The following is a 25,728-nucleotide window of genomic DNA, read 5'->3' on the forward strand; positions in this document are numbered from 1 at the left end:
TGCTCCAGAGACGTTCTTTCACAACTGCGTATTGTGTCTCGAGCGAAAGAATGTTTCCTATTTACACTTGCGATGACATCATCAGCGTGTGACTTGCTTGTCTTTTACTTCCGAGGAAGGGTCACAGGTCTTCATTATGTGAACTCTTCTATTCCACATGTTGCTAGATCTTGAAGTTCTACAGTAGTTTCTGTTTTCTTTGCTATGTGCAATCAATGTTTTGTATATCACACATGCAAAGAATGAGATGTTATAATAGTTTGTATTTATATCGTGCCGTTCCCAACCGTAGGACATTTAAATCCGCTTAAAGTAAATGCAGCAGCCTGTTTCCACAAAGCAAACACTCCCAAACACTAACATGATAATATATATCGTGTTTTGTGATTTTGACCGATAAGATAACCAAGTGCCTAGTCAATTGAAAGGACAGCAATGGTAGAGCAATTAAAATTTGAATTGTATTAAAGGCCCGGAAATGAAAAAAAATCTCAAAGGTTTGTGCTTGTGGAGGAGATTGCAGAGATGGAGAAGGAGAGGCAATGCGTGAACTTTAAATCAATGATGAGAGTTGTAACGTTGAGATTTTGCTTATAACTAGTATGGGTGAAAGAGCACAGGGGTGTTGCTATACCATTACTTTGCTTGGCTTAGGATATGGTTCTCTTTTTAGATCACCTCAACTTTAAGGAGATTAGAACGTAGGAAATGAGCCAGGGCTGCACTGGAAGAGTCAAGTTGAGAGAAAGCATGGAAGAAGGTTTGGCAACAATTGAATAACACTGAAGTGGAACTCAGTGGTCTTACTGAAGGCACAGAATTGTGATCAAAGGTCATTGAATCAAATACGTTATCTAGTTTGCAAATAAATCTGCAGAATAAAACTTATCTTTCAATTCTGCTGCCAATAATCATGAATGAACTGAATTTTAGGAATTTTTTTCCATGTAAGGTCACATTTTTTGATTAAGCACTCTTCAGCTTTCTAGACTCAAATTGAGTGAAAAAGTTCAATGACAAAACATAACCACTGCTTTCATTTTTTTCCCGCAGTCAGCTGGTTGTTATCATTTAACCCTCCTTTAGACCAATCTTCTGTGCCTTTACAAGTATCATTGACATTTCTTTTCTGCTTTATACCATTATTTTATGTACTTGATCAGCCATGATCATATTAAATGGTAGGAGACAAAAAAAAACCTACAGATGCTGGAATCCAAAGGAGACAGACAGGAGGCTCGAAGAACACAGCAAACCAGGCAGCATCAAGAGGTGCAAAAGTCGGAAGTTTCGGCTGTCACCCTTCTTCAGCCTATTGCTGTTCTAATGTATGTATAATGCAATTTAGTTTCTCCTGCATTCAACGTCCTCAGTCCTTCCCGTTTATTCTTTCCTCTCCACGAATTTCCCTACTTTCAATCCCTGAACGTGCTGAAAAAACATAACTCACTTATTCTAGGCCATTGGTTTGAAATGTTAACTGGTTCTCCCTTTCTAATTGCTGCCTGACCTGCACATTATTATTTTAACATTTTCGGTTCTTGTTTCCGATTGCTTTCGTTTCGGAGGTAATAATTGACTGAAAGACCACTGAAGTTTTCAAAATTGGATGATTTTCATTCAATCACCTAAGGGATTTATTCAGAATCTGAGTACACTTGTGCGATGTCAGCCACATAACAGACTGGTAACAAAAGCAAAATATAGCTGATACGACATTTCAAGTTGATGACCTTTCAACTGCAGTGGTTGGGCCAGTTTCCAAGCTGTAATTTCCAAATAATTCTAGCCCGGGCTCTACATGACCCGGGGAGAGACGGAGAGAAAGGCTCCTTTCCATTTCCGACGAATGGGATGTTACCTCATGCTTCTGATTGGCTGATACGGGTGTCAGTCTGACCGGATTGGACTGCAGCCTTCCCAGCGAGCTGTTGTGCGCAGCCGCAGTAGGAGCGCGAGCGGTTGGCGGTGTCTCGGACTGTGCTCGAGCTCCTGAGCCTCTGGCACCGAGAGGCCGGACATGTTGCTGTAGTTTCAGGACGTGGAATCGAGCGACTGTCATGAAGGTACTTGAATCGTTGCTGATTTTAGAGCCTTCATTGTTAAATTGGGGTGCTCGCTCCTCCTAATAACGATGAAGCTGCCGCCCTCTATCTCCCACATCTCCACGCCTCAACCAAGAGACGGAATTATTGTCAAACATAATAACATTTGGCTTGAACAGAGGACTTGATGCAGTTTTAGAACACCTTGTCCCCGGTTTAGGAAAATCTAACAGCATTTGCAGGCAGCCTTGTTATTGCTGGAACTGGACGTCTGAAGTGCGAGTGAGGGCCGTTTACTGATGGTGTTGGTTCTACTTTAATTTTGACATTTGTATCACAGTACAAGTGTAAAAGTGAGGTGTGTTATTTACCCGGGACAGCAGCAAAGGGAGCGAGATGCCTTTGGTGTCTGTGTTTGCCCAACTTAAGATTTGAAAGGAGAGGAACGTAACAGAATGTAAAATATAGAATTCCAGAATGTCTGTGATCAGTAGTTGACAACATTTATGTTTTCTTCGTCGTTTGATTGTGCTCATAATATTCAAAGTATGTCGATTTTGATGCTTTTGCCTTCGACATGTTTGAACTGTGAAAAGTGTCTAGCCCACTTCAATGTAGTCGACGTTTTCGTGAAATACAGCTACTGTATAATGAACCTGTTAAAATTTTGAATATAAATTGTAATCCTAGTGTTGAATTACTATCGTTTGGATCTTACAATTAATGAAAGACGTTTCTTTCAATTCTCAAATATAACAGGTGCATCAACATAACCTATATAACACTGTTTTACACACATTATATTGGGATTCGCAAATTATTCATTCCTACATCTCAGTCCAGCCTTGCCGGTAGGTGAAATTAAGCATCAGTAGCGGAAGTAGGCTGATGATTTCCCATTCCTGATGAGGGGCTTCAGCCCGAAAAGTCAACTGTCGTGTACCTCGGATGCTACGTTACCTGCCGTGCTTTTCCAAAACCACACTTTTTGACTCTGATACTCCAGCATCTGCAGTCCTCACTTTCTCCTGATGATTTCAATGAGCCTGTTTCGCAAGTGAAAATGAATCTGTGTATTTAAAAATATCATGAGACTGATGTTAATGAGCCAACATAAGTTATCTGCTTTTACAAAAGGTCTTTTAATGTAATGTAATTTCTCAAACTGATCAGACAATAATTGAGATTAAACCAAAGAAAGATACATTGAATCAAGCAAACTAAATCTTGGACAAAAAAGCAGATTGTACATGTCTTTTAAAAGGAAATGAATTTGAGGAGGTAATTCCTGAGATTGACACCTGCAATAAATCAAACATAAGGCTGCTGCATAAGATAAAGATACATGGTATTACCAGTAATATATTAGCATAGATAGAGGATTGTTTAACTAATAGGAAGCAAAGAATGGGGATAAATAATTGCTTTTCTGGTTGGCAATCAATGACTAGTGGTGTGCCTCTGGGAGCACAATTAACATAGATTTGGAGTTAGGGACCACGCATGGTGTGTCAAAGTTTGTGGATGACACTAAGAAGAGTGAGAGAGCAATGTGGATAATGGATTTTGCAGTGGGACAGTTTGTGAGTGGGCAAACATCTGGCAAATGGAACACAATGTTAATAAATGTGAAGTAATCCATTTTGGGTGGAATAACAATAAAAAGAACTATTATTTGAAAGGTAAAAGAAATGCAGTATGCTACTATCTGGGTGTCCTTGAGCATGCATCACTTAAGGTTGGTCTGCAGGTACAGCAGGTAATTAAGAAGGCAAATGGAATTTTGTCCTTCATTGCTAAAGTCCTAGAACCATAGAGGTGTACAGCATGGAAACAGATCCTTCGGTCCAATTGTCCATGCCAACCCAATCTAGTCCCACCTGCCAGCACCTGGCCTATATCCCTCCAAACCCTTCCTATTCATATACCCATCCTATTGCCTTTTAAATGTGGCAATTGTACTGGCCTCCACCACTTCCTGTGGCAGCTTATTCCATACACGTACCACCCTCTGCATGAAAAAGTTGCCCCTTAGGTCTCTTTTATATCTTTCCCCTCTCACCCTAAACCTATGCCCTCTAGTTCTGGACTACCCCGGGGAAAAGACTGTCTCTTTATCCTACCTATGGCCCTCATGATTTTATAAATCTCTATAAGGTCACCACTCAGCCTCCACTGCTCCAGGGAAAACAGCCCTAGCTTATTCACCCTCACCCTATAGCTCAAATCCTCCAATCCTGGCAATGTCCTTGTAAATCTTTCTGAACACTTGGAATTGAGTTTAAAAGCAAGGAGGTGATGTTGCAACTGTACAGGGTGCTGGTGAGGCCACACCTGGAGTACTGCGTGCTGTTTTGGTCTCCTTACTTGAGAAAGGGTACATATATACTGGCACTAGAGGGGGTGCAGAGGAGGTTCACTAGATTGACTCTAGAGTTGAGAGGGTTGACTTATCAGGAGAGACTGAGTAGACTGGGATTATATCCATTGGAATTTAGAAGAATGAGGGGGAATCTTACAGAAACATATAAAATTATGAAGGGAGTAGATAAGATAGAAGTAGAGAGGATGTTTCCAATGGCGTGTGAAACTAGGACAAGAGGGCAGAGCCTTAAAATTAGGCGGAGCAGATTTAGGATTGAACTGAGAAGGAACTTCACCCAGAGGGTTGTGAATCTGTGGAATTCTATGCCCAGTGAAGTAGTTGAGGCTTCCTCAATGAATATTTTTAAAGCTAAAATAGTTTTTTTGAACCATAAAGGAATTAAGAGTTATGGTAAGAGTGTGGGTAAATGGAGCTGAGGCCACAATAAGATCAGCCATGATCATACTGAATGGCGGAGCAGGCTCGAAAGGCCAGATGGCCTACTCCTGCTCCTATTTTTAATGTTCTTATAACAAATATTTCATTGCTTTAAATCATGGGAGGAGAAAGCGAGAACTGCAGATGCTGGAGATCAGAGCTGAAAATGTGCTGCTGGAAAAGCGCAGCAGGTCAGGCAGCATCCAAAGAGCAGGAGAATCGACGTTTCGGGCATGAGCCCTTCTTCAGGGAGTATCATGACCAATGTAAAACTCACAACGCCAACACTTTACAATTGACTTTGTTTAGATGAGAGAAAATCAAACTGCTTCAGGTGGTTAGCCTGCCAAATTAATCAAACTATTTCTTAAAATGCTTGAGTGTTTCGAGAAGTTTGCAGTTTGTTGATTAATATACTGAATATGTTTCTTAAGCAATACACTTCTGTATAAACTGAATTTGTGTTTCACAGGCTGGGGCCACATCGATGTGGGCTTCATGTTGTGGTCTGCTGAATGAAGTAATGGGTACTGGAACAGTGCGTGGCCAGCAACCTGGGTTTAGCGGAGGTACAGGTCCATTCAGATTTGCCCACAGCACAGGATACTCTTCATATCCCACACCAATGCCAGAAGTCCAAAATGTAGTCTGTAAAGGCTGTGGACAGGCCTTTTCTTTTCTTAGGAAGAAGGTGAGTTGGATAAAACTTTTTTAAAAATTAAATTTGCTATACATCTAAATTAGTATCCATAAGCAAGGTCAGAGAGTAAGAATTTTTTTTAAAAATGATGAATTTTCAGCAGGTCATATGAGTTCCTTTCATAGATAATGGTGTAGAGTTAAAATTTTTGTGACAGGCTGCCAGATTTAATTTTGCTTGCCAGATTTAATTTTATTTTAAGCAATTTGATTTTTTTGTGAATTTAATAATGACTAAAACTTCTATTTATATTGAGTCTTTAATACAGAACTTGAATCTAAAAATGCCTGATTGTTCATTATAATTATAATAGTGAAAAAATATTGAAAGGAAGGTGTCAGATGGCAACGGGACATTGACAGAATGCAGAATTGGGCTGAGAAGTGGCAACTGGAGTTCAACATTGAAAAATGTGAGGTGATTCATTTTAGAAGGTCAAATTTGAAAGCAGATTACAGGGTTAAAGGCAGGATTCTTGGCAGTGTGGAAGAACAGTGGGATCTTGAGGTCCACATCCATAGATCCCTCAAAGTTCCACTCAAGTTGGTAGGTTGTTTAGAAGGCATAAGGTGCAGCTTTCGTTAGCAGGGGGGCTGCGTTTAAGAGCCGCGAGGTTATGCTGCAGCTCTATAAATCCCTCGTTATACCACACTTGGAAAATTGTGTTCAGTTCTGGTTGCCTCATTGTAGGAAGAATATGGGAGCTGTAGAAAGGGTACAGAAGAGATTTACCAGGATGCTGCCTGAACTGGAGGACATGTCTTATGAAGAAAGTTTGAGGAAGATAGGGCTTCTGTCATTGGAATGATGAAGGATGAGAGGTGACTTGATAGAGGTGTACAAGATGATGAGAGGTGTAGACAGAGTGGATAGCTAGAGATTTTTTCCCAGGGCAGAAATGGCTATCACAGGGGGTGTCATTTTAAGGTAATTGGTAGAAGGTTGAGGGGAGATGTCAGAGGTGGTTCTTTACACAGAGAATTGTGGGTGCATGGAATACACTATCAGCAGCAGTAGTAGAGTCAGATACATTAGGGACATCAGAGCAACACTTGGATAGGCACATGGATGACAGAACAATGAAGGGTATGTAGGTTAGTGTGATCTTAGAATAGGATAAAAGGTCAACACAAATTCGAGCAATTAAGGTCCTAATAGTGTGCTGTACTGTTCAATGTTCTAAAGGCAAATCCAGTCATTTACTTATGTAAATTGTAATGTCTCATTACAAACATTTCTAGTTCTGTTAGCTATTGACAAGTCAAATATTTTAGAAGGGTAGTCAATATATTTACAAGTTTTCCACTTTTTTCTATTAATGGCTGACTAATTCTATTAGAATATTTAATGAGGTTAGTTATGAAGGTAGTTTTCATTCCACTTGTTATGAATCTCCTATATTTTGTTTCTATAATTATGCTGTCACAGTTTTGTAGATGTTTCCCTTACATACTGAAGTAACTCCTTAGAAGGAAACCTAGCACCACTGCTTTGATTGAACAGGTAAAGGGGCATGTAACAATTAATAAGACTCATAAATTTACAGCTATTGCTAAAAATTGACACATGCTAATTCAATCCAAAAATATATCATTTCACTATAATCATAACCAAAATCATGATATGTTGCACATTATATAGGAGTGCGTTGTTATTAGATAGATTATTGACTCACTGACTGAAAATGTTTATTAGCTTTTTAAAAATAATTCTACCTAACTGTACACATTTCTATTAGAGCTCATCTTAACCTTAATTTAATGGAGATGTGATCTAAGTTGTTTCACTAGGGAGGGGTTCAACTGGTGAAGTGCACTCTCTAAACGTATTCGTCTTTTGTTTGCCAGTATGTATGTAAGGACTGCAAGAAGAATTTCTGTTCATTCTGTTCAGTGATGCAAGAAAGTCTACGAAGATGCTATACGTGCCAAGTGTTGCAACAAACTTCCTTCCAGCGTAATGAGCTTATGAAAATAAAGGTCAAAGATCTACGTCAGTATCTAAGCTTAAGAAATATACCCATAGAAACATGTCGTGAAAAAGAGGACTTAGTACAGCTTGTATTGAGCCATCATGAATCAGATGCTGTTGGATCAGACACGGAGAATATTCACTCAAGGTCTCAGAGTTCACAATTTTATACTAACCCTCCTGCCACTGCCTCAGCATCAGCAGCATCACCTTTTCAGGGGATTTCCTCCAATGAAAGACCCACCTCAGGAACTCCAAACATGCATCAGGTAGCTAACTTTTCAAATGTGTTGAATTTTGTTTTGAAAAAGAGACAACTTGTATGTCTTCTACAAATACATTCAGAATCCAGTTATATCTTTTAAAAATAGTCTTAATTTGCTAAATTTTCAGCATTCTTAAGCAACAAAGAGTATACAGGCAGTAATGTTTGTAACCAAATGTGTATGCCACACTAATAGCGTTTTTGAATACATTGGAACAGTGTACCAAAACCTGAATACACAATTTTCTCTAATATTTAGGAGACATACTGTTATTTTTCTCATCTACGGGGTTGATAAAACCCATTGTGGACACCATTCTTATGCATTTTGTCATGTTAATGTCTCCCAGAATTTCATGCAATACTTATATTGAAAACATTTTCAGAGATTGACATTTCTAGTTTTGCAAAATTAGTCTTGTTTTGTTTGCATAATTCCTTAGGAATTACATTTAAACCACACACAAAATAAAGTTACAGCATTATTTTACTTGCTGAAGGAAGATGAGCATGGTAATTCTTTGATACTGCCTGGTATAGGAAAGAAGGAAGTGATTTTAAAAAAAGCACATTGGAAATAATTTCACAGTAAAACCTGTTGTATACAATTGCAAATTAAAACATTAGAAATCGCTTTGAATTAAAACAATAATTAGCAAGATACATCTGGTTAGCAATGTGTAGTTTTGATTTGCTAAGAAATATTTTAAACGATCAAGTAGTTTTGGATTTGTTTATTATCAAAGAATAAGATGTTGAGTAACAGAGGATAAGAAACCCTAGGCTATTAAGGAGCAAGTGGTTTGCAGTCAGAAGCACATAAATTCTAGAGTGTAAGATCAGGCTATTCATTGCAAGTTGTTTAATGACATTACCATATTTATAATCTAACAAAGCTGTCTCCCACTCTTACCTTTTTAACTACCTGGTCAAGTACATCTCTATTCCTTTCTCTGACATGGATGAAGTCTCTCCTGAAATGCAACAGTACTGTATGTTTCAATTATCCATGTGGTTTCATGTTCCACATTCTCATCACTGCTGAAGAAATTACCCCAAAATTCTTTATTTCATCTATTATATCTCAGTCCACAAGATAGTTGGTCTGTGATACAGAGTGACGCCAACAGTTTGGGTTCAGTTCCCACATTGACTGAGTTAACTATGAAGGACTCTTCCCTCTCCTGGCTTGAGGCTAGATGACTACCACTGGTTGCCTCTGTGATGAGAGAGCAGCCTTATGTTTGGTAAGACTATGGTGATTTTACCTTTTTATATAGTTATAGTACTTGATTTTTAATGCTCCCTTAGTTTTGCACAGTCCTGGCTTCACAGACAGTTTACCTACATGAATGTAGGTTTGCTCGCTGAGCTGGGAGATTCATTTCCAGATGTTTCATCACCCTACTAGGTAACAGCTTCAGTGGGCCTCAAGTGAAGCAGTGGACATGATTCCTGCTTTCTATTTATATGTTTGGGTTTCTTTGAGATGGTGATGTCATTTCCTGTCCTTTTTCTCAGGGGGCGGTAGATGGGGTCTAACAGGATGAATGGAAATAGTGAACACACAATAGTATGTGATAATCACCTGTATTTTCACCCTATGTTTCAAAATCTTTTTCTGATTTGCAACACGAGTTGAGAAAACAGCAAAAATCCTATATCTGTTATACTCAATAGTTTCACTCTTCCCTATTTCTTTGACCTCTTACTTTTATAATTTAATATGAAAAATATCAACTGACTTTCTAGATGTCTTTACATTACTAAAGTAGTGATATTAAAGTAGTGATGCAGTCTAAATTATACTTTTAATTTATAAGTGGAAGTCAGAATATCTGAGACTTTTGTCCCTATATTCATTCAGTACTGTAAGCTAAGAAATCATCATTTGATCCTCAAGTTCGAACAGCCAAGTGTTCAGAGAAAATTGTTTTGGAGATTATAATTTCCTTGTCTAATGTGACTGTTTGTACTGGTTTTATTTTTCCTCTGCACATGCATATCGTATAGCCTAGCACCCATTCCTCCTTTAATATGTTTTTTATTATTCTGGCTTCTTTTTGAACTGGAATGTATTATTCCATGTCTTTTTATTACAAGAAACTTTAGTCAGATAACAATGAGCCAGCTATTGTTTTTCTTTGATTCTAAAAGGCCTTATGCCAGTCAGAGGCTACTTTTCTGTGGCTAGCTCTATGGAATAACTGCAAAGATTCTTGACTGCTCTTCAAGCAATGTTACTTGAAGGCTAAACATTTTCTAAATGACAGTTCTGCTGGTTTTATCTGAAGACTGTAAAATCCAAGTCAAATAAGAACAATTATTCTTAAAAAAAAATCAGCAGCAAAGTGGCAGCATTCAGTGCTGATCTCACAGAAATTTGCCCACAAAGGTTTAGTGATTTCCATAACGTTACTTTCTTCTTGCCACTAATTTGGCACAAGTCAAAGGGATCTCCAGGAATTTAACAATGGAAGTGTAATTGAACATGGTAAGCAGCCAATCATATTGAATTCCCAAACTGAAAAAAGAAAGTAAAATGCATTGCTTTTCCACAATTTAATTATAATTTTAGAACATGAAAGACATGATTGGGTGTTACTCATGGAATTATGGTAGAAGCTAAAATATCAAACTTCTTAAAATTAGTGAGGTTTTAATGGGCGAAATAGACATGCCACAAATATGCATTAGGTTTTCAAGGCTAATGAGGCTGTTCAGAAATACAGATCAACTTCGTAAGCTGTTAAAAGATATATCTTATTGAACAAGGTATAATTTGTTATTCAAGGGGAGTTACAGAGATAAATTAAACATAAGGGCAAGTTATCATTGAGTGATTTTTAATTGATTGCTATGTGGAGAAAACTCAACTTTCTAAAGCACTGACAGTATTTTAGGATTTCTTTGTTTAACAGTGAATGCCAAAATATTTTTGCAAGTTTCAGAAGTAATTATGGTGAATACTGACAATTTCTTCATCATTATGAGCATAGTCTGGTCCAGTATTTTAGTAGGTACTCTTTGAGACTTTGCATGTGTGTGCATGTTGATAGGTGAAAAAAGTAAAGAAATTTTCTGGAGATATATCTGTAGCTGTAACTTTGTGTAGTCACACAAACCTTTCTGAACGTAGTAATTCAGTCACTAGTGTAATGACCTTCGAATGGTTGACCGATGTTGCTCTCATTTTCAATACATAAGAAACAAATGACAGGCAAAAATAGACATTGGGCCACTTCAGACTGATGCTGGAAGCCTAGTGATGGGAGATCAGGAAATAGCTGGAGAACTTAATAAGAACTTTGCATCAGCCTTCACAGTGGAAGACATGAGTAATATCCCAACAATTAAAGGGAGTCAGGGGCTGAGTTGAGTATGGTTGCCATTACAAAAGAGAAAGACTTTTTAGCTTTTCTAGCACTTAAATCTCCTGGCTCCGATGGGCTACATCCTAGAGCTCTGAGGGAGGTGGCTGAGGAAATAGCGGAGGCGTTGGTTGAGATCTTTCAAAAGGCACTGGAATCAGGGAAAGTCCCGGATGATTGGAAGATCGCTGTTGTAACCCCCTTGTTCAAGAAAGGATCAAGACAAAAGATGGAAAGTTATAGGCCAATTAGCCTAACCTCAGTTGCTGGTAAAATTCTAGAATCCATTAAGGATGAGGTTTCTAAATTCTTGGAAGAGCAGGGTCGGATTAGAACAAGTCAACATGGATTTAGTAAGGAAAGGTCATGCCTGACAAATCTGTTGGAATTCTTTGAAGAGGTGACAAGTAGGTTAGACCAGGGAAACCCAGTGGATGTGTCTATTCTAGACTTCCAAAGGGCCTTTGATAAGGTGCCACACAGGAGGCTGCTGAGTAAGGTGTGAAGGCCCATGGTGTTCAAGGTGAGCTACTGGTATGGATTGAGGATTGGCTGTCTGACAGAAGGCAGAGAGTTGGGATAAAAGGTTATTTTTCGGAATGGCAGCCGATGACAAGCAGTGTCCTGCAGGGTTCAGTGTTGGGGCTGCAGTTGTTCACGTTATATATTAATGATCTGGCTGAAGGGACTGGGGGCACTCTAGCGAAGTTTGCCGATGATACAAAGTTAGGTGGACAGGCAGGTACAAAGGGATCTGGGAATGCTAGTCAAGGATTCTCTAAAGGTAAACATGCAGGTTGAGTCCGTGATAAGAAAGTGAATGCAATGTTGTCATTTATCTCAAGACGGTCAGAATATAAAAGCACCGTTGTGCTACTGAGACTTTATAAAGCTCTGGTTAGGCCTCATTTGGAGTACTGTGTCCAGTTTTGGTCCCCACACCTCAGGAAGGACATACTGGCACTGGAGCGTGTCCAGCGGAGATTCACACGGATGATCCCTGAAATGGTTGGTCTAACATACAAGGAACGGCTAAGGATCCTGGGATTGTATTCATTGGCGTTTAGAAGATTAAGGGGAGACTTAATAGAAACTTACAAGATAATACATGGCTTGGAAAGGGTGGACGCTAGGAAATTGTTTCCGTTAGGAGAGGAGACTAGGACCCGTGGACACAGCCTTAGAGTTAGAGGGGTCAATTTAGAAGAAAAATGCAGAGACATTTCTTCAGCCAAAGAGTGGTGAGCCTATGGAATTCATTGCTGCAGAGTGCAGTGGAGGCCAGGATGCTAAATGTCTTCAAGGCAGAGATTGATAAATTCTTGATGTCACGAGGAATTAAGGGCTACGGGGAGAATGTGGGTAAGTGGAGTTGAAATGCCCATCAGCCATGATTGAATGGCGGAGTGGACGCGATGGGCCAAATGACCTTACTTTCACTCCTATGTCTTATGGTCTTGTGGTTTAAATTCAGGTACTTGAATCCTACAGCCATAATCAGGCAGCTACTTCCTTTAATTATGCCATTTTACTGATTTAAATGATCTAATCTGATTTTACCTCTACAAGTTGAACTTAGAAAGGAAATACCAATAATAGGTCACTTGGAGTTCATTTCACACAGCTGAGGCTTAACACTGCTGCAGTCTCAACACTAATCATTTTCCTTCCAAATAAATAAAATGACTTTTTTTAAAAAGAAGCAAAGTACTTAGCATGTTGAAGATCTGAGGATGCAAGCTGTTCGGTTGTATGCTAATTGGCAAAGCAGGGATGCTGTGGGCAAGCAGGTGGGCACCAAGTTAATCACGTAGGAAACAAGCAAACAACGTTGAGATGCACCCTAGTCCAGTTTACAAGTTGGGTGCCCCTGTGCACAAAGTGTCACTACTGCAGCCTTTCAGTGCAAATTGTTGGTTTACCCTGCACTGCAAATCTATGCTTTCAGAGCATATTGATAGTGCAGAGTAAAAGTGCCAGGATGGACTTGGATTGGTAAGTTATGGATGCAACCGTCCATGGAAAAGGAGTGCCTGTGGCTGGTGCCAGAGAATTGTGTTCTGAGATTTTCCAGCAATGTGTCCAACATGGACATCATTTGAAGCAAGAGATCATTTACCAGAAATGCTCTCTGGTTTCCTTGTTGAGTATTCCTGATGTTGAGCTTAGTTGCTAAGTTTTGTAAAATGAATATTAATAAGGTTAGTTGTGATGTTAACAAGGTATCATAGAATCTGTACAGTATGGAAGCAGGCCATTCGGCCCTTCAGATCCATCCTGACCCAGACCCTATCGCTGTAACCTTGCATTTCGTATGGCTAATCCACCTAGTCTGCACATTTGTGGACACTATGGACAATTTAGCATGGCCAATCCATCTAACCTGCATATGTTTGGACTGTGGGAGGAAACCCACGCAGGCATGAGCACAATGTGCAAATTCTACGCAGACTGTCGCCTGAAGGTGGAATCGAACTGGGATCCTGGCACTGTGAGGCAGCGAAGCTTACCACTGAGCCATTGTGCCATGCACCCAGTTGATTAATGATTAATAATGACCAACAATTGGTGTCTCAGTAATGCCGAGCAAGAATCTCACCGTGATGTTTGTGAATAGCAATAAATATGATGTATGATCATCTTGATACTGAGTTGGGCACAGCTATACTTGTAGCCCTGTTCTGTCACACATCTTGTCATAACACTGAATCCTATACAATTCCACCCATTGCCTACCACAATTCATCACTGGATGTGGCCAGACTGTAAAGCTAATATCTAGTCTTTTGATTGTTGGATTACTTAGTTAAGTCTGTTGCATGCTATTTGGCATGGACGTAATCCTGTGGCACAGCTCTGCCAGTTTGACAACATTTTTAAGGATGTCTTATGCTGCTTGTGACATGCCTTCCTGCACTTTTTGTTCTCCTGCTGACTGTGTATCACTGTACTGTTACTTCAGGATGTGTCTGCCCCGGCAGTTTGATATACCCAGTGATGGTAGTGTCTGGGAAATTGCCTGTCTGTTTACTAGACTAAGGCTAATGCAAGTTATGTTCACTAATCTTACTCGTAATCGTAGTGTTATGAATTTTTTATCTGAATATCAATTAAAATATCATTAGATATATAGCTATATCTTGGAGTTTTTTGGAATGACTGGCTGACCGCAATGGGGAAAATACTGCATTTACGAAGAACGTGAAGTCTTTGACTGGAGTGGCTCAGTCTGCAATACTTTGAGACAGGCAAATGACACTATTTGAGTATAATAAAGCTGATGGATTTTAACGCAACAATCCAACAACTTGCCCAAACAATCAACAGCTGTCCCCCCCCCTCTCTCTCTGAAATTCCTCACAACGAATTGAGGATTGAAAAGTCACTGGAAGGCCTTATCACTGCAAGTGGAGTTCTTAAGGGAGAATTCCAAACCAACAGTAACTGCCCAGCATTTAAACTGGAAAGCAACTTCAGCCATGCACCAACATTTGGACAATTCATTGATAACTTGAGCAAAAACGTGAAGTTTTTTTGTTTGCAGTAAACTAACATTTTAGTCTTTACTTAAGGAACCTGAGTTTACTTGTTTCTAATACTGAGTATTATGCCCAAAACGTCGAATCTCATGTTCCTTGGATGCTGCCTGACCTGCTGCGCTTTTCCAGCAACACATTTTCAGCTCTAATACTGAGTAACATATATTGCTAATTATACATGTATCAGATTATAACTTCCCTTTTTAAATTCACTTTATCAGACTAGCAGATCAAAGAACAGAATCAGTTCACCCCTTCTAACTCAGTAATAACAGAAAAATTCAATGAACTGGACAATTTGTTTACACAAAAATCCCTACTGTAAGTTAGTTGAATTCATATTGCACCCTGCTTGATTTACAATAGAAAATGTACTCTACTGATGACTTACCCCAACAAAAAGTCTTTTGGTATTTGAGACTCGAGACTTTATATGCATTCAGATAAATGCAGCTGAATATCTTGATTTATTTGTAGGAGTGTTCCTTAGAGAAAGTACAATGCATAAAAATTCCGTAGAATTCATTTCGGTCAGCAAATGTCTAGTTTTTTTTGTGATGATCAAATAACTTTAGTTGAGAAGGTAACTTTTTGAGACTTAATAATGAAAACAAAATGTCACTTCGTAAGAATGTTAAAATTGAGTACTAATATGAAATTAATTTTGAATTTTCTTTTTCAATGAGGATCTTTCTAGCAATGTCCTCTTAAAGTATCACAACAAATACAATGACAGCTGGTTGAAACAATTAATTCAGTATTGATGGAAGTGGCAAATCCTACAAATAACTTTAGTTATTACATCATGATGTTGAAACTGGTTTGGCTATTTTAATTTCATTGATTTTTAAAAAGTTAAAATTCTGGAATTAAAGCATAATACAGTGGATTCTTGAATTTGTAACAAATACAAAAGATATGGGATAGACTCAGCAAGTCTGGCAGTATCTATGAAGAGAGTCAATTTTGAAGCCCAAACACGACCTTAACTTTGTCACTGTAAATCAAACTCATGCTTCCCTTTATGTGGCGAGGTTTCTTTTATGAGATTACAATTTCAAACTCATTATTTACTGAAATGCTTTGTCTGTGTGTAACTTTCATGACGATGAGCCAAATTATATATTTAGATGGAGAGATTTTAACTTTTTCTGTTGAGGATACCCTACCGTACTGAAGGTTCCATCCGTATATTTATTGTTAAGTGCAAATCCATGGAGGCAAACAAATGCTCACTTGTGCCTCAAGCTTACTCCAAATAGAAAATTTCTGTAAAGTTAACTGTTTCTCTCTCCACGGACTGCCAGATCTGCTAAGGAGTTTCCAGCGTTTCCTATGGTTCTTCTAATTCCTGATGAAGGGCTTATGCTCGAAACGTCGAATTCTCTATTCCTGAGATGCTGCCTAACCTGCTGTGCTTTGACCAGCAACACATTTGCAGCTGTGATCTCCAGCATCTGCAGACCTCATTTTTTACTCTTCCAATTCCTTGCAGAGTATTGGCTGGTTTGCAATTCAGAGTGATGCTAATAGCATGGGATCATTTCCTGTACTGGCTGAGGTTACTATTGTTATGTATTGTAGTTAGATGTGTGCTATCCCTTTCAGAGTGGAAGCTAAGGGAGGCACTCTAAAACTGACTGTGAAGCTGAGAGGATGCACAATGAATTATTCCCTGTTCTAGTTTACTGTCCGTCTATCTCTTCTGTTTATGGTTCTACTGAACTACAAACACCATAACGAGTAACACCATTACCTGAAGCAATGCGAATCTTGGGTTAAAGCAACACCAGTGTGTCTCTAATGGAAAACCAGTCCTGTGGCCATCTTGGACTATGGTAACTTTACTTGATGAAGGATTCTAGTGAAATTGTACTTTACTTTTCATTCATGGGATGCGAGCATTGCTGGCTGGGCCAGCATTAATGTCCATCCCTAGCTCTTGAACAGTTGCAGTTCCATTTGGTGTAGGTAGGCCCACAATGTTGCTAGAAAGGGAGTTCCAGGGTTTTTGATCCAGCAAAACTGAAGGAATGGTAATCTATTTCCAAATCAGAATGGCAAGAGACTTGGAGGTGAATTTGCTAGTCATGGTGCTCCTATGTATCTGTTGCCCTGAATAAATCCTCCTTGATGGAAATACTGATGCATTTAGAAGGTGCTGCCTTAGGATATACACGCTAAAAGAAGTAGTATAAACAAAAGAACTAATATTTGCTGAATGGTGATAATAGACATCTGTGAATAACACACATGCCTGCCTCTTGTGCTACTGCTAGATCAGTATACGTATATTCTATTGTATGGTCATTCTTCTGCATCCACAAGGGTTCCGTTCTTGAAAACCCCTGTGACTGATTAAATTTGAGTGTGTGGAGTACGTTTAAAAATGGTCTATGCCAGTGGATGTTGATTGCTATTACTACTTACTTGCAGATAGGCAAATTTGTGATTTTGCTGATAGAGAATTTATTATATTTACATTATATTAGATTGATAGTTCGTAATGTGAACTGACTATACACTTTCATATGCCATAACTGCATTCCTCTCTGATCAGGTATAATAAACATTCGCTCACTATTTTCAAGCTATCAGCTGGTAACATTGGTGCAGTCATCATATGGCTAATCCTTTGGAGTTTAAAAATTAAACTTTTAAAACCATCTGGTTCTTCACAGCAGTTGAAACTGTTATCAGACTGTCTCCTCCAACTGGTCTCTCATTACTTGCCAAATTTACATATGCTGACTTAACAATTGTATAATAATTTTTGTTTAATTCATGAAAAAACTGCAGAAATACTGATTAAATTGTTCTAGGAATTAAATTGTTAGGAATTACTGAAACATATGGCAATTTAATTTCTTATCCACATTTTTAAACAGGGAAGGGAAGAGGCAGCATCTCCAATGAATAGTGGATCTGTATCACAACATCAGGAATATGTAAGTGTAAGATTTTTGCAATCATTGGGAATCAGCATCCATGGGCACTTTTGTAAGTCACCTTAGGCTGGATCAAAAGAAATGCAATGACTTTAGTTGCCCAGCTAAGCACCTTGGTTGGTTGGCCCACTGGTTTGCCATGCAGAGTGATGCCAATGGCATGGGTTCAATTCTTGCATTGGCTGAGGATACAATGAAAGACTCTTCTTCTTAACCTCTCCCCTTGCTGGGAGCATGGTGCCCCTCCTGTTAAATCATCACCAATCATGTCTGTCTGATGTGACTTTACCTTTTATATATGAATGAAACTTAGGCTATATGCCATCATAGTAGTAAGTGAATTGAATTAAATTTATTGTCACGTGTGCCAAGGCACAGTGAAAGGCTTTGTCTTGCGAGCAATACAGGCAGATCATAGTTAAGTAGCACAGATAAGTAAATAATAATAGGAAAACAGCGGCAAAAACAAAAACACAGCTTCAGGCGAATGTTAAGAGTTTGAGAGTCCATTCAGTAGGGTAAAAACTGCTATGAAATCGGTTGGTACATGTGTTCAGGCTTCTGTACCTTTTCCCTGATGGTAGAGGTTGTAGAAAAACATTGCCAGGGTGGGATGGATCTTTGAGAATGGTGGCGGAGTTTCCATGACAGCGGGTCTGATAGATGGATTCTATAGATGGGAGATTGGCCTTTGTGATTGTCCCGGCTGAGTTCACAACTCTCTGTAACTATTTCTGATCTTGAATGGTACAGTTGGTATACCAGGTAGTGATACATCCAGGCAGAATGCTCTCTGGTGCTCATATAAACGTTGGCAAAGGTATTCGCTGTCATGCCAAATTTCTTCAGCTGCCTGAGGAAGAAGAGAAGTTGTTGGGCCTTTGTAACCAGTGTGTCCACATGAAGAGTCCAAAAAAGCATGTGTGGATGACCACTCCCAGGAGCTTGATACACTCCACTTGTTCCGCCTCTCTGCTGTTAATGTGTGGGTGGGCATTAGTAACATCCCGCCAAAAGTCAATAAAGAATTCCTTGGTTTTGCCAGCATTGAGAGCCAGGTTGTTCTCAGTGCACCATTTTCCCCAGGTATTCCACCTCCCATCTGTAGTCTATTTCATTGCCATCTGAGATTCGACTGACTATGGTGGTGTCATCAGCAAACTTGTAAATGGCATTAGTCTAGTATTTGGCAACGCAGTCATGGGTATACAATGAGTACAGTAGGGGCTGAGTTCGCACCCCTGGGAGGTTTGAGTGTTAAGTGAGGATGAAATATTGTCCCCAATCTTCACTAATCGTGGTCTGTGGGTCAGGAAACTGAGGATCCAGTTGCAGAGGGTGGGCCTTAGTCCGAGATCACTGTTAAGTAATCAGTCTCGAGGGGATAACAGTGTTGAAGGCTGAGTAGGATTCTTACGTAGCTGTTCTTGGTGTCAGTATGTTCTATGGTGGAGTGAAGGGCAAATGATATGGCATCTGATGTGGATCTGTTGATCCGATAGGCAAATTGGAGGAGTCAAGAGTAGTGGGGAGGCTGGAGTTGATTAATGCAATGACCAGCCTTTCAAAGCACTTCATGACCACCAAAGTTAGGGCCACTGGGTGGTAGTCATTGAGACATGCTGCATGAGTCTCTTAGGCACAGGGATAATGTTGGCCCTTTTGAAACAGGCACAGGGAGAGGTTGAAGATGTCTGAGAAGACCTCTGCCAGTTGATCTGCACGTGCTCTGAGTGCACAGCCTGGTACTCTGTCCATTGTTTTCCTTGGAATCACACGAAGGAAACTGATCTGCCCTCTGATACAGTGACTGTGGGATAGATTCAGCAGGACTTGTCAGAATAGGTGTTACCTCTCCACTGAAATTCTGCTCAAAGCGAACATAGCAGGCGTTGACTTGGAAGGGATATTCATAGTCTATCTTGCACTGTCTCTTTTTAGAACCTGTGAAGTCATTCAGTCCTTGCCATAGTCGCCGGGTGACTGTCTGGGTCTCTAGTTTGGATCGGTATTGGTCCTTGGCTGCCTTAATGGCTCTGGGAAGGTCATACTTGGATTCCTTATATTTGAGTGGGTCTCCTGATCTGAAGGCTTCACGCTTGGTTTTTAGCAGGTTCTGTATGCCCTGTTTCATCCAGGGTTTCCTGTTGGGGAACACCCAGATTGACTTCCTCTCTATGCCGTCTTCTACACACTTGCTGATAAAGTCTGTGACGGTGGTGACGTACTTGTCCAAGGTACCTGCAGACTGTTTGTTTGAATGTGGCCCACTCGATTCCAGCCAGCATCAGAGTTGATCCTCTGCCTCCTCCAACCAGCACTGGACATGTATCAGCAAGGGGGTCTCCTGCTCGAGTATTTGCCTGTAAGCTGGGAGAAGAAACACTGCATTGTGGTTGGAGTTCCCAAAATGAGGGTGGGGGATGGAGTGCTTGGCATCATTCACAGTGGTGTAGCAGTGGTCTAAAATGTTCGTGGGGCAGGTAATGTTCTGCTGGTACTTGGGCTACACCTTCCTTAGATTGGCTTGATTGAAGTCACCAGTTACAATAAACAGGGTCTCTGTGTGTTCAGTCTCCAAGGTGTTAGTGGTGGAGTACAGCACATCCAGAGCTTCCTCAACCTTTACTTGTGGCAGTATGTATATAGCAGTTAGTTTAGCAGCTTATTTAATATAGGACAAGTATTAAAAAATTAATTTCAGTGTAAAACACTTTATTTACTTGAACAATTCTGTTCTCATTTAATGATATATCAAATAAATAACTTGTTAACTTGTGCCATGCATTGCAATAGGAGTTCCGTTCCTTGGTGAACGGCTGCTTTGAGTTGAACTGTTGTAGTTTATCTGATGGCTGAAAACTTATAAGTAGCTCAAATGAAGCTTCTAGCTGCAAACTTGTCCGCCAAAATGACTATAAATAAATAAATAAATACTGGATTCAACCCTATTTGCAAACGTGCCCATGTCTTCATCCAAGCCAGAGCCATCAAAGATAGAACATCATTCCTGGAAGATATGATTATTCAGTCTGTTCCAAGTCACTATTGGTTTGAGAACCTGTGAAGATGTGAACTAAAACACTTGAACTAAGCATTTTAAATTACAATCTCATTTTTTTCTCAGTTGCATTGTATGTTCATTCACCCACTTGACCTGTTTGTGAAGCATGTAACCTAACACTTTATCCAGCCATCACACACCTTCCAACTTAGGAGTGGAAGTAGGCCATTTTGAGGTTCACGTCTGCTTCAATAAGATCATGGCTGATGTTTGTATTCAGAATTCCACATTCTCATCTATCCCCAATAAATTTTGATTCCCTTACCTACCTCTGTCCTGGGACCATTCTCATGAATATAGTCTCTCAGCAGAAACTCTTTCCTGGCTCTACTAATGTTTAGATAATGACATTGGTCATGACCATAGCTGGTCTGATAACTCCTATTTTCCATTTAATTTCTTAGATTAAACTTTGAGAATGTCTGTTCACTTGATTAGCTCTTTTCCTTAATCATCTGTAGAAAATGTTTCCATCTAATTTTATTTCTAGCTAAATTTCTGAATTTTCACTCCTTATTAGTCAGATTTTGTTTTGAAGTTTGATACCATCTTGAGCTTTCCTGTGGTTAACCACAGATGATGGGTCATCCCCTTGAATTGTTCTTGGAATGCATGGGTGTATTGTATATTCTGAAATATTTCTTTAAATGTCTGGTACTGCGTCTCTCTTGATATTTACTTAAACCTTAACTGGCAGTTCACTTGATTTTTCATGCTTTTGTAATTGTCCATCATTAATTTTAAGATTCTAGTCTTGGATCCACCTTTCTCACTTCAGAAGGTTCACAAAATTAAATCTCAATTTCTCATGGTCTCCTCTTAGGCAGCAAAGGTGTATACTGTGTGTCTGGCGTCAGCTATAGCAGTTGAGAACTGGGTGCTTCTTGGAGGGAGTGTTTCCTGCTTATGGACAAGCAAGCTGAACAAAAACTGATCTAGTGGGCCATTGGTGCCTTTCCTGCACTTGGTGCACTGTCTAGTAATCAGTTTACTCCCAGCCAACAATCTTCCTACAGAAGATGAAATCACAAACTGGTGCTTTTACTTTTAAGAAAAGACCTTGACAATGCAATTGAAATATTGTAAATCCATTTTCTGTTTTTGCAGGCATTGTTATCATTTGAATGAATTCCCCCACAGTCACGCCTACCTCACTCAATGTTTCTGCTGTCAAGCTGTGTTGCATACAGATAATGCTAATGCAGAATAAAAATGACCCACTCCACTTGTATTAAAAACAATATTTCCATTTGTTTATCCCTGGTAGGGATACTTAACTTTCTTAAGTGTGATTGAAGTAGTGAGAATAACCAGGGGGGAGAGAGCTGTGTGATAACACACCACTTTGAAACTGCAGTTTAAGTCCAGTGCCAAATGAAAATTACTGTGTTAATGAGATTGGACAACTGTGATCTAAGTCCCAATTAAAGGTCTGTAAAATTGAAAGTAGATGTCATTTTACATTGTATTAATCATAAAACCAATATATTAGCATTACTGTGCAACTTTTTTGCAGGCAAATGAAATCATTCCACCCAAAAAAACAAGAGCCTCATTGTCAGACCTATCCAGTACTGAAGATATTGAAGCATTGACCGTTCGTCAGCTGAAAGAAATACTGGCGCGCAACTTTGTCAGCTTTTCAGGGTGTTGTGAAAAGTGGGAATTAGTGGAAAGAGTGAAGAGATTATTCAAAGAAACAGAAGAAAATCGCAAGTTCTGTAAGTTTATCTCAATTGTTTTATTAGAAATTTATTCATTTAATTCAATAAGTAGTGACTTTAAAATGTTTCTGTTGCAGTGGAAAATGGAAATAACCCAGCTGTAGCTGCTGGTAAGTTGTCAACTTTTCTTGAGCTTTTTCTAAGTTGAAAATAAAGTATTTTGCAGTTAATAAGAGGTGTAGGGTTGAGTCTGCAGAAGAGATTCTGATGAAATTATTTCCATTTAACAGTTTGCTGAATCAACATCTTTTTTAGTAACAAGTCTATGTTCTTACTGTTTGAGATACTGCCATTCAGTTTCTCTCTGCTGGGCTGCTATAATAAAAAAGAACATCTACATGTGATATTGTTGGAGCCACTCTGGTGCCCTGAGATGTAGGGAAACTTGACCACCCTTCAGGCTCTCTGCCTATATCCCTGATGAAGGGCTTTTGCCTGAAACGTTAATTTTACTGCTCCTCAGATGCTACCTAACCTGCAGTATTTTTCCAGCACCACTATAGTCTAGACTCTGGTTTCCAGCAGCTGCAGTCATTGTTTTTACCTAGGAGATAAATGTTTCCATGGAGCCATAAGCTTAAGTATTCACAGTTAGGCCTGTTGGAAGCCATTGCCTTATTTTCTTCTACACTTGCATAACAGAATATTCTGCATATTATGCTTAAAGTCTCTATGAACAACTTTTTTCATACTACCAATGTTCTGCAGAAGGTTTCTTTTAATAAGATTGGGCAGGACTTTCAAACACTGTTTTATGGCATGTTTTATACATATAACGCAATACTTGCCAAACTTTTTCTCCATACTTTTCAAATGTTTCAAGGGTTAAGCTATTATAATACCTGAGGACCGAAAAATAAGGAATAGCAGGTGAGTAGGGGCGGAGGGAAGATGAGCTTGGTGGGTGTGGTGAAACTGCAATGTGACTCAGTTGTTGGCATTTCAGTTGGCAAACTTACTTGGGGACCAATTCCCATATTGGGAAGCCCCGATCAAGCACTAAGACAGGGAACGTTTTACTCTGTAAATTCAATTAACTCGCCCATTAGTAATCATTTTAGTAGAATTGAAAGTTTTTAACTTTAATATTAATTAGAATAAGTTTTCAGTTCTTGGGTGGTCACCTATTATAACTTAACACTGGTGACTCATTTAAGATGGTGTGTATATAGAGGATACATTTTAAGTAAAATTCTTACTCTATGCTCCTGAAATCCCCGAGTTGGGCACAACTCTAATAGCAAACCTGCCTCTACATACAATGAGACTGCAGCTCAGCAGAAAGTGACCTATCCATTCTGCCTCATTCAAAATGAAAATTCTCAAAGTAATAAAGCTGCAATTGGTTGTGGATTTGGATAACAAATGTCATGTCAAGCACTCATGATTAGTAATGTTAGATTTTTCAAAGTAATACTATTGAATAGTTACATGAACCCTTGTTTTCTCTGAACTATTGAATCTAAACCTTTACGATATGAAGAGTAAACACTTTTGAGGTATTTCAGTTAGTGTTTGGCAAAATACTAATCTTCAAAAAATACAATTTGAATTGAGCAAAGCAAGAATATTTGTTAAGCTGTCAGTCAATGCAAAAAGCAAACAAGTTGATCTTTTGAGGGTGGCTCCTTCAATGCTAACAAAATGTTCTACAATGGCTGATAATTTGTGGTGATCAGTGTCAAGTTAAGTTGATTCTTGTTCTGCTTAACTACAACAGCATGTTTCATTTTTAAAGTTCTACCATTCCACTCTTTTAGCTATTTCTTCATAACAATGCACGGTATTGATTTAGGAGTAGCAATAATCTGGTCATGGCAAGCACAGCTATTATGCAATTTTGCATTCTATAGGTGCCTCAAAATTAACATTGAAGTTTAGTTTACTGCCAAAACTATGCTTGATAGGTTTTTATCATTAGTTAACCAGTTTTTCTTCCTCCCACCCCCCCACCGTGATTCTACATTTTTCCAGTTGAAGAACAGCTGCAATTCAGCAGTGATGAGAATCTCTGCAGGATCTGTATGGATGCAGTGATCGATTGTGTTCTCCTCGAGTGTGGTCACATGGTTACATGCACGAAATGTGGAAAGCGCATGAATGAATGCCCTATTTGCCGACAATATGTTGTACGGGCAGTACATGTCTTTAAGTCTTAAATTTGGAAGGTGTTTGAATGAAGAGAATATGGCTTTTCCTGTTGATAGATGAAACTTGATGGAGAAACATTTTATGCCCATATCAATGACTAATTTGTTGTAGCCATTTTGGATAGTGTTGGAGGAATGGAATTTTTAAATTTACTAAGAGTTATCATTACTTATTACTGGGAGCCTTAAAGAGATCAGAGTTAAACTATGTTAAGGTGCAAAAAAAAATTACTGAATTATAACATTTATCAGCACTAAGTCTAAGACTCAATGAAGGATATGCTGGGGGAAAAAAAAGCAAAGATTCTATTTTAAACTTTTCATATCAATTTTATAAGTCTCCTAAAACATTTGCCATTTAGTGGATTCATGTATGACAGAGTAGCCATTAACTATCCTGTAGTGTCCAATGAGAACAGAAAGGAAACCTCATGAGCAATCTTACGTTTACTACTAACTATCTTGGTTTCTCATTTTTGATTTCTGTACTATTTATATGTATGTTTTTAAAGTTCATTGCCTAATAAAGAATTTATTGGAATAGCAATTTGACAAATTAGTAAAATCAATATAACTTTGCAAAAATATTTCTGATCCTGACATGTGCTTTGAGTTTTTTTTGTAGAAATAATGAATATTTTTTCATTCTACTTTTATTCTGTTCCTTCTTTCTTTTGTTGTCCTCCTCCTATGTTGTACAGAGTTGCCTGAGTCTAAATGAAGCCTAACTACTTAAAAGAGGTTGAAACAGCTATTATGCAATTTTACATTAAAAACATCTGTCCAATCTGTGGTATTTATTATTTCTAACTGCAATGATTACACTGGCCTAAGGAATCATTAACAACTTAACAGAATTTTCATAAGAACACTGTGCCTTTTAAAGATACAAATAACTTCTTCAGGGTCCAGTTTGGTAAGTAGTCTTATGGACAGTTACTACCAGCGTACAAGTGAGCCTTCCGTGAAAAGGATGAGCAACTATAAGAAAGAGAGCAGAGGAACACTGGCTAGGAGGCAAAGTAATTATAACAAACTCTATGATGCAAATTGGAAGATGATTACCTTATTTGTATTTAGCCTAGGGAAAACAGTAAACCATACATAGACAGGAGAGATATCCTAGCTGTTGATATTAGATTAGATTA

General features: G+C 38.9%; 1 protein-coding gene across 2 annotated transcripts; it reads left to right on the forward strand.

The window, feature by feature from the left end:
• Positions 1-1,941: 1,941 nt before the first annotated feature.
• On the forward strand, positions 1,942-25,367 carry rnf34a (ring finger protein 34a). Of its 2 annotated transcripts, XM_060843627.1 has the most exons (7): positions 1,942-2,066; positions 5,321-5,539; positions 7,396-7,788; positions 17,583-17,642; positions 22,223-22,427; positions 22,508-22,540; positions 24,405-25,367. In XM_060843627.1, the coding sequence occupies exons 1-7, from the start codon at positions 2,061-2,063 to the stop codon at positions 24,587-24,589; spliced, it is 1,101 nt and encodes a 366-aa protein (XP_060699610.1). In that variant the 5' UTR covers positions 1,942-2,060; the 3' UTR covers positions 24,590-25,367. The 2 variants fall into 2 exon arrangements, with proteins under 2 accessions (XP_060699610.1, XP_060699611.1); XM_060843628.1 differs by lacking the exon at positions 17,583-17,642.
• Positions 25,368-25,728: the final 361 nt, after the last annotated feature.

Source organism: Hemiscyllium ocellatum, chromosome 24 (genome assembly GCF_020745735.1).
Source record: "Hemiscyllium ocellatum isolate sHemOce1 chromosome 24, sHemOce1.pat.X.cur, whole genome shotgun sequence".
In the NCBI taxonomy this organism is placed as follows: Eukaryota; Metazoa; Chordata; class Chondrichthyes; order Orectolobiformes; family Hemiscylliidae; genus Hemiscyllium; species Hemiscyllium ocellatum.

Coding starts and splice junctions, on each gene's coding strand:
- rnf34a (XM_060843627.1), top strand. Junction 5,540..7,395: donor TTTCTTTTCTTAGGAAGAAG/GTGAGTTGGATA, acceptor TTTGTTTGCCAG/TATGTATGTAAGGACTGCAA. Junction 22,428..22,507: donor AGAAGAAAATCGCAAGTTCT/GTAAGTTTATCT, acceptor TTTCTGTTGCAG/TGGAAAATGGAAATAACCCA.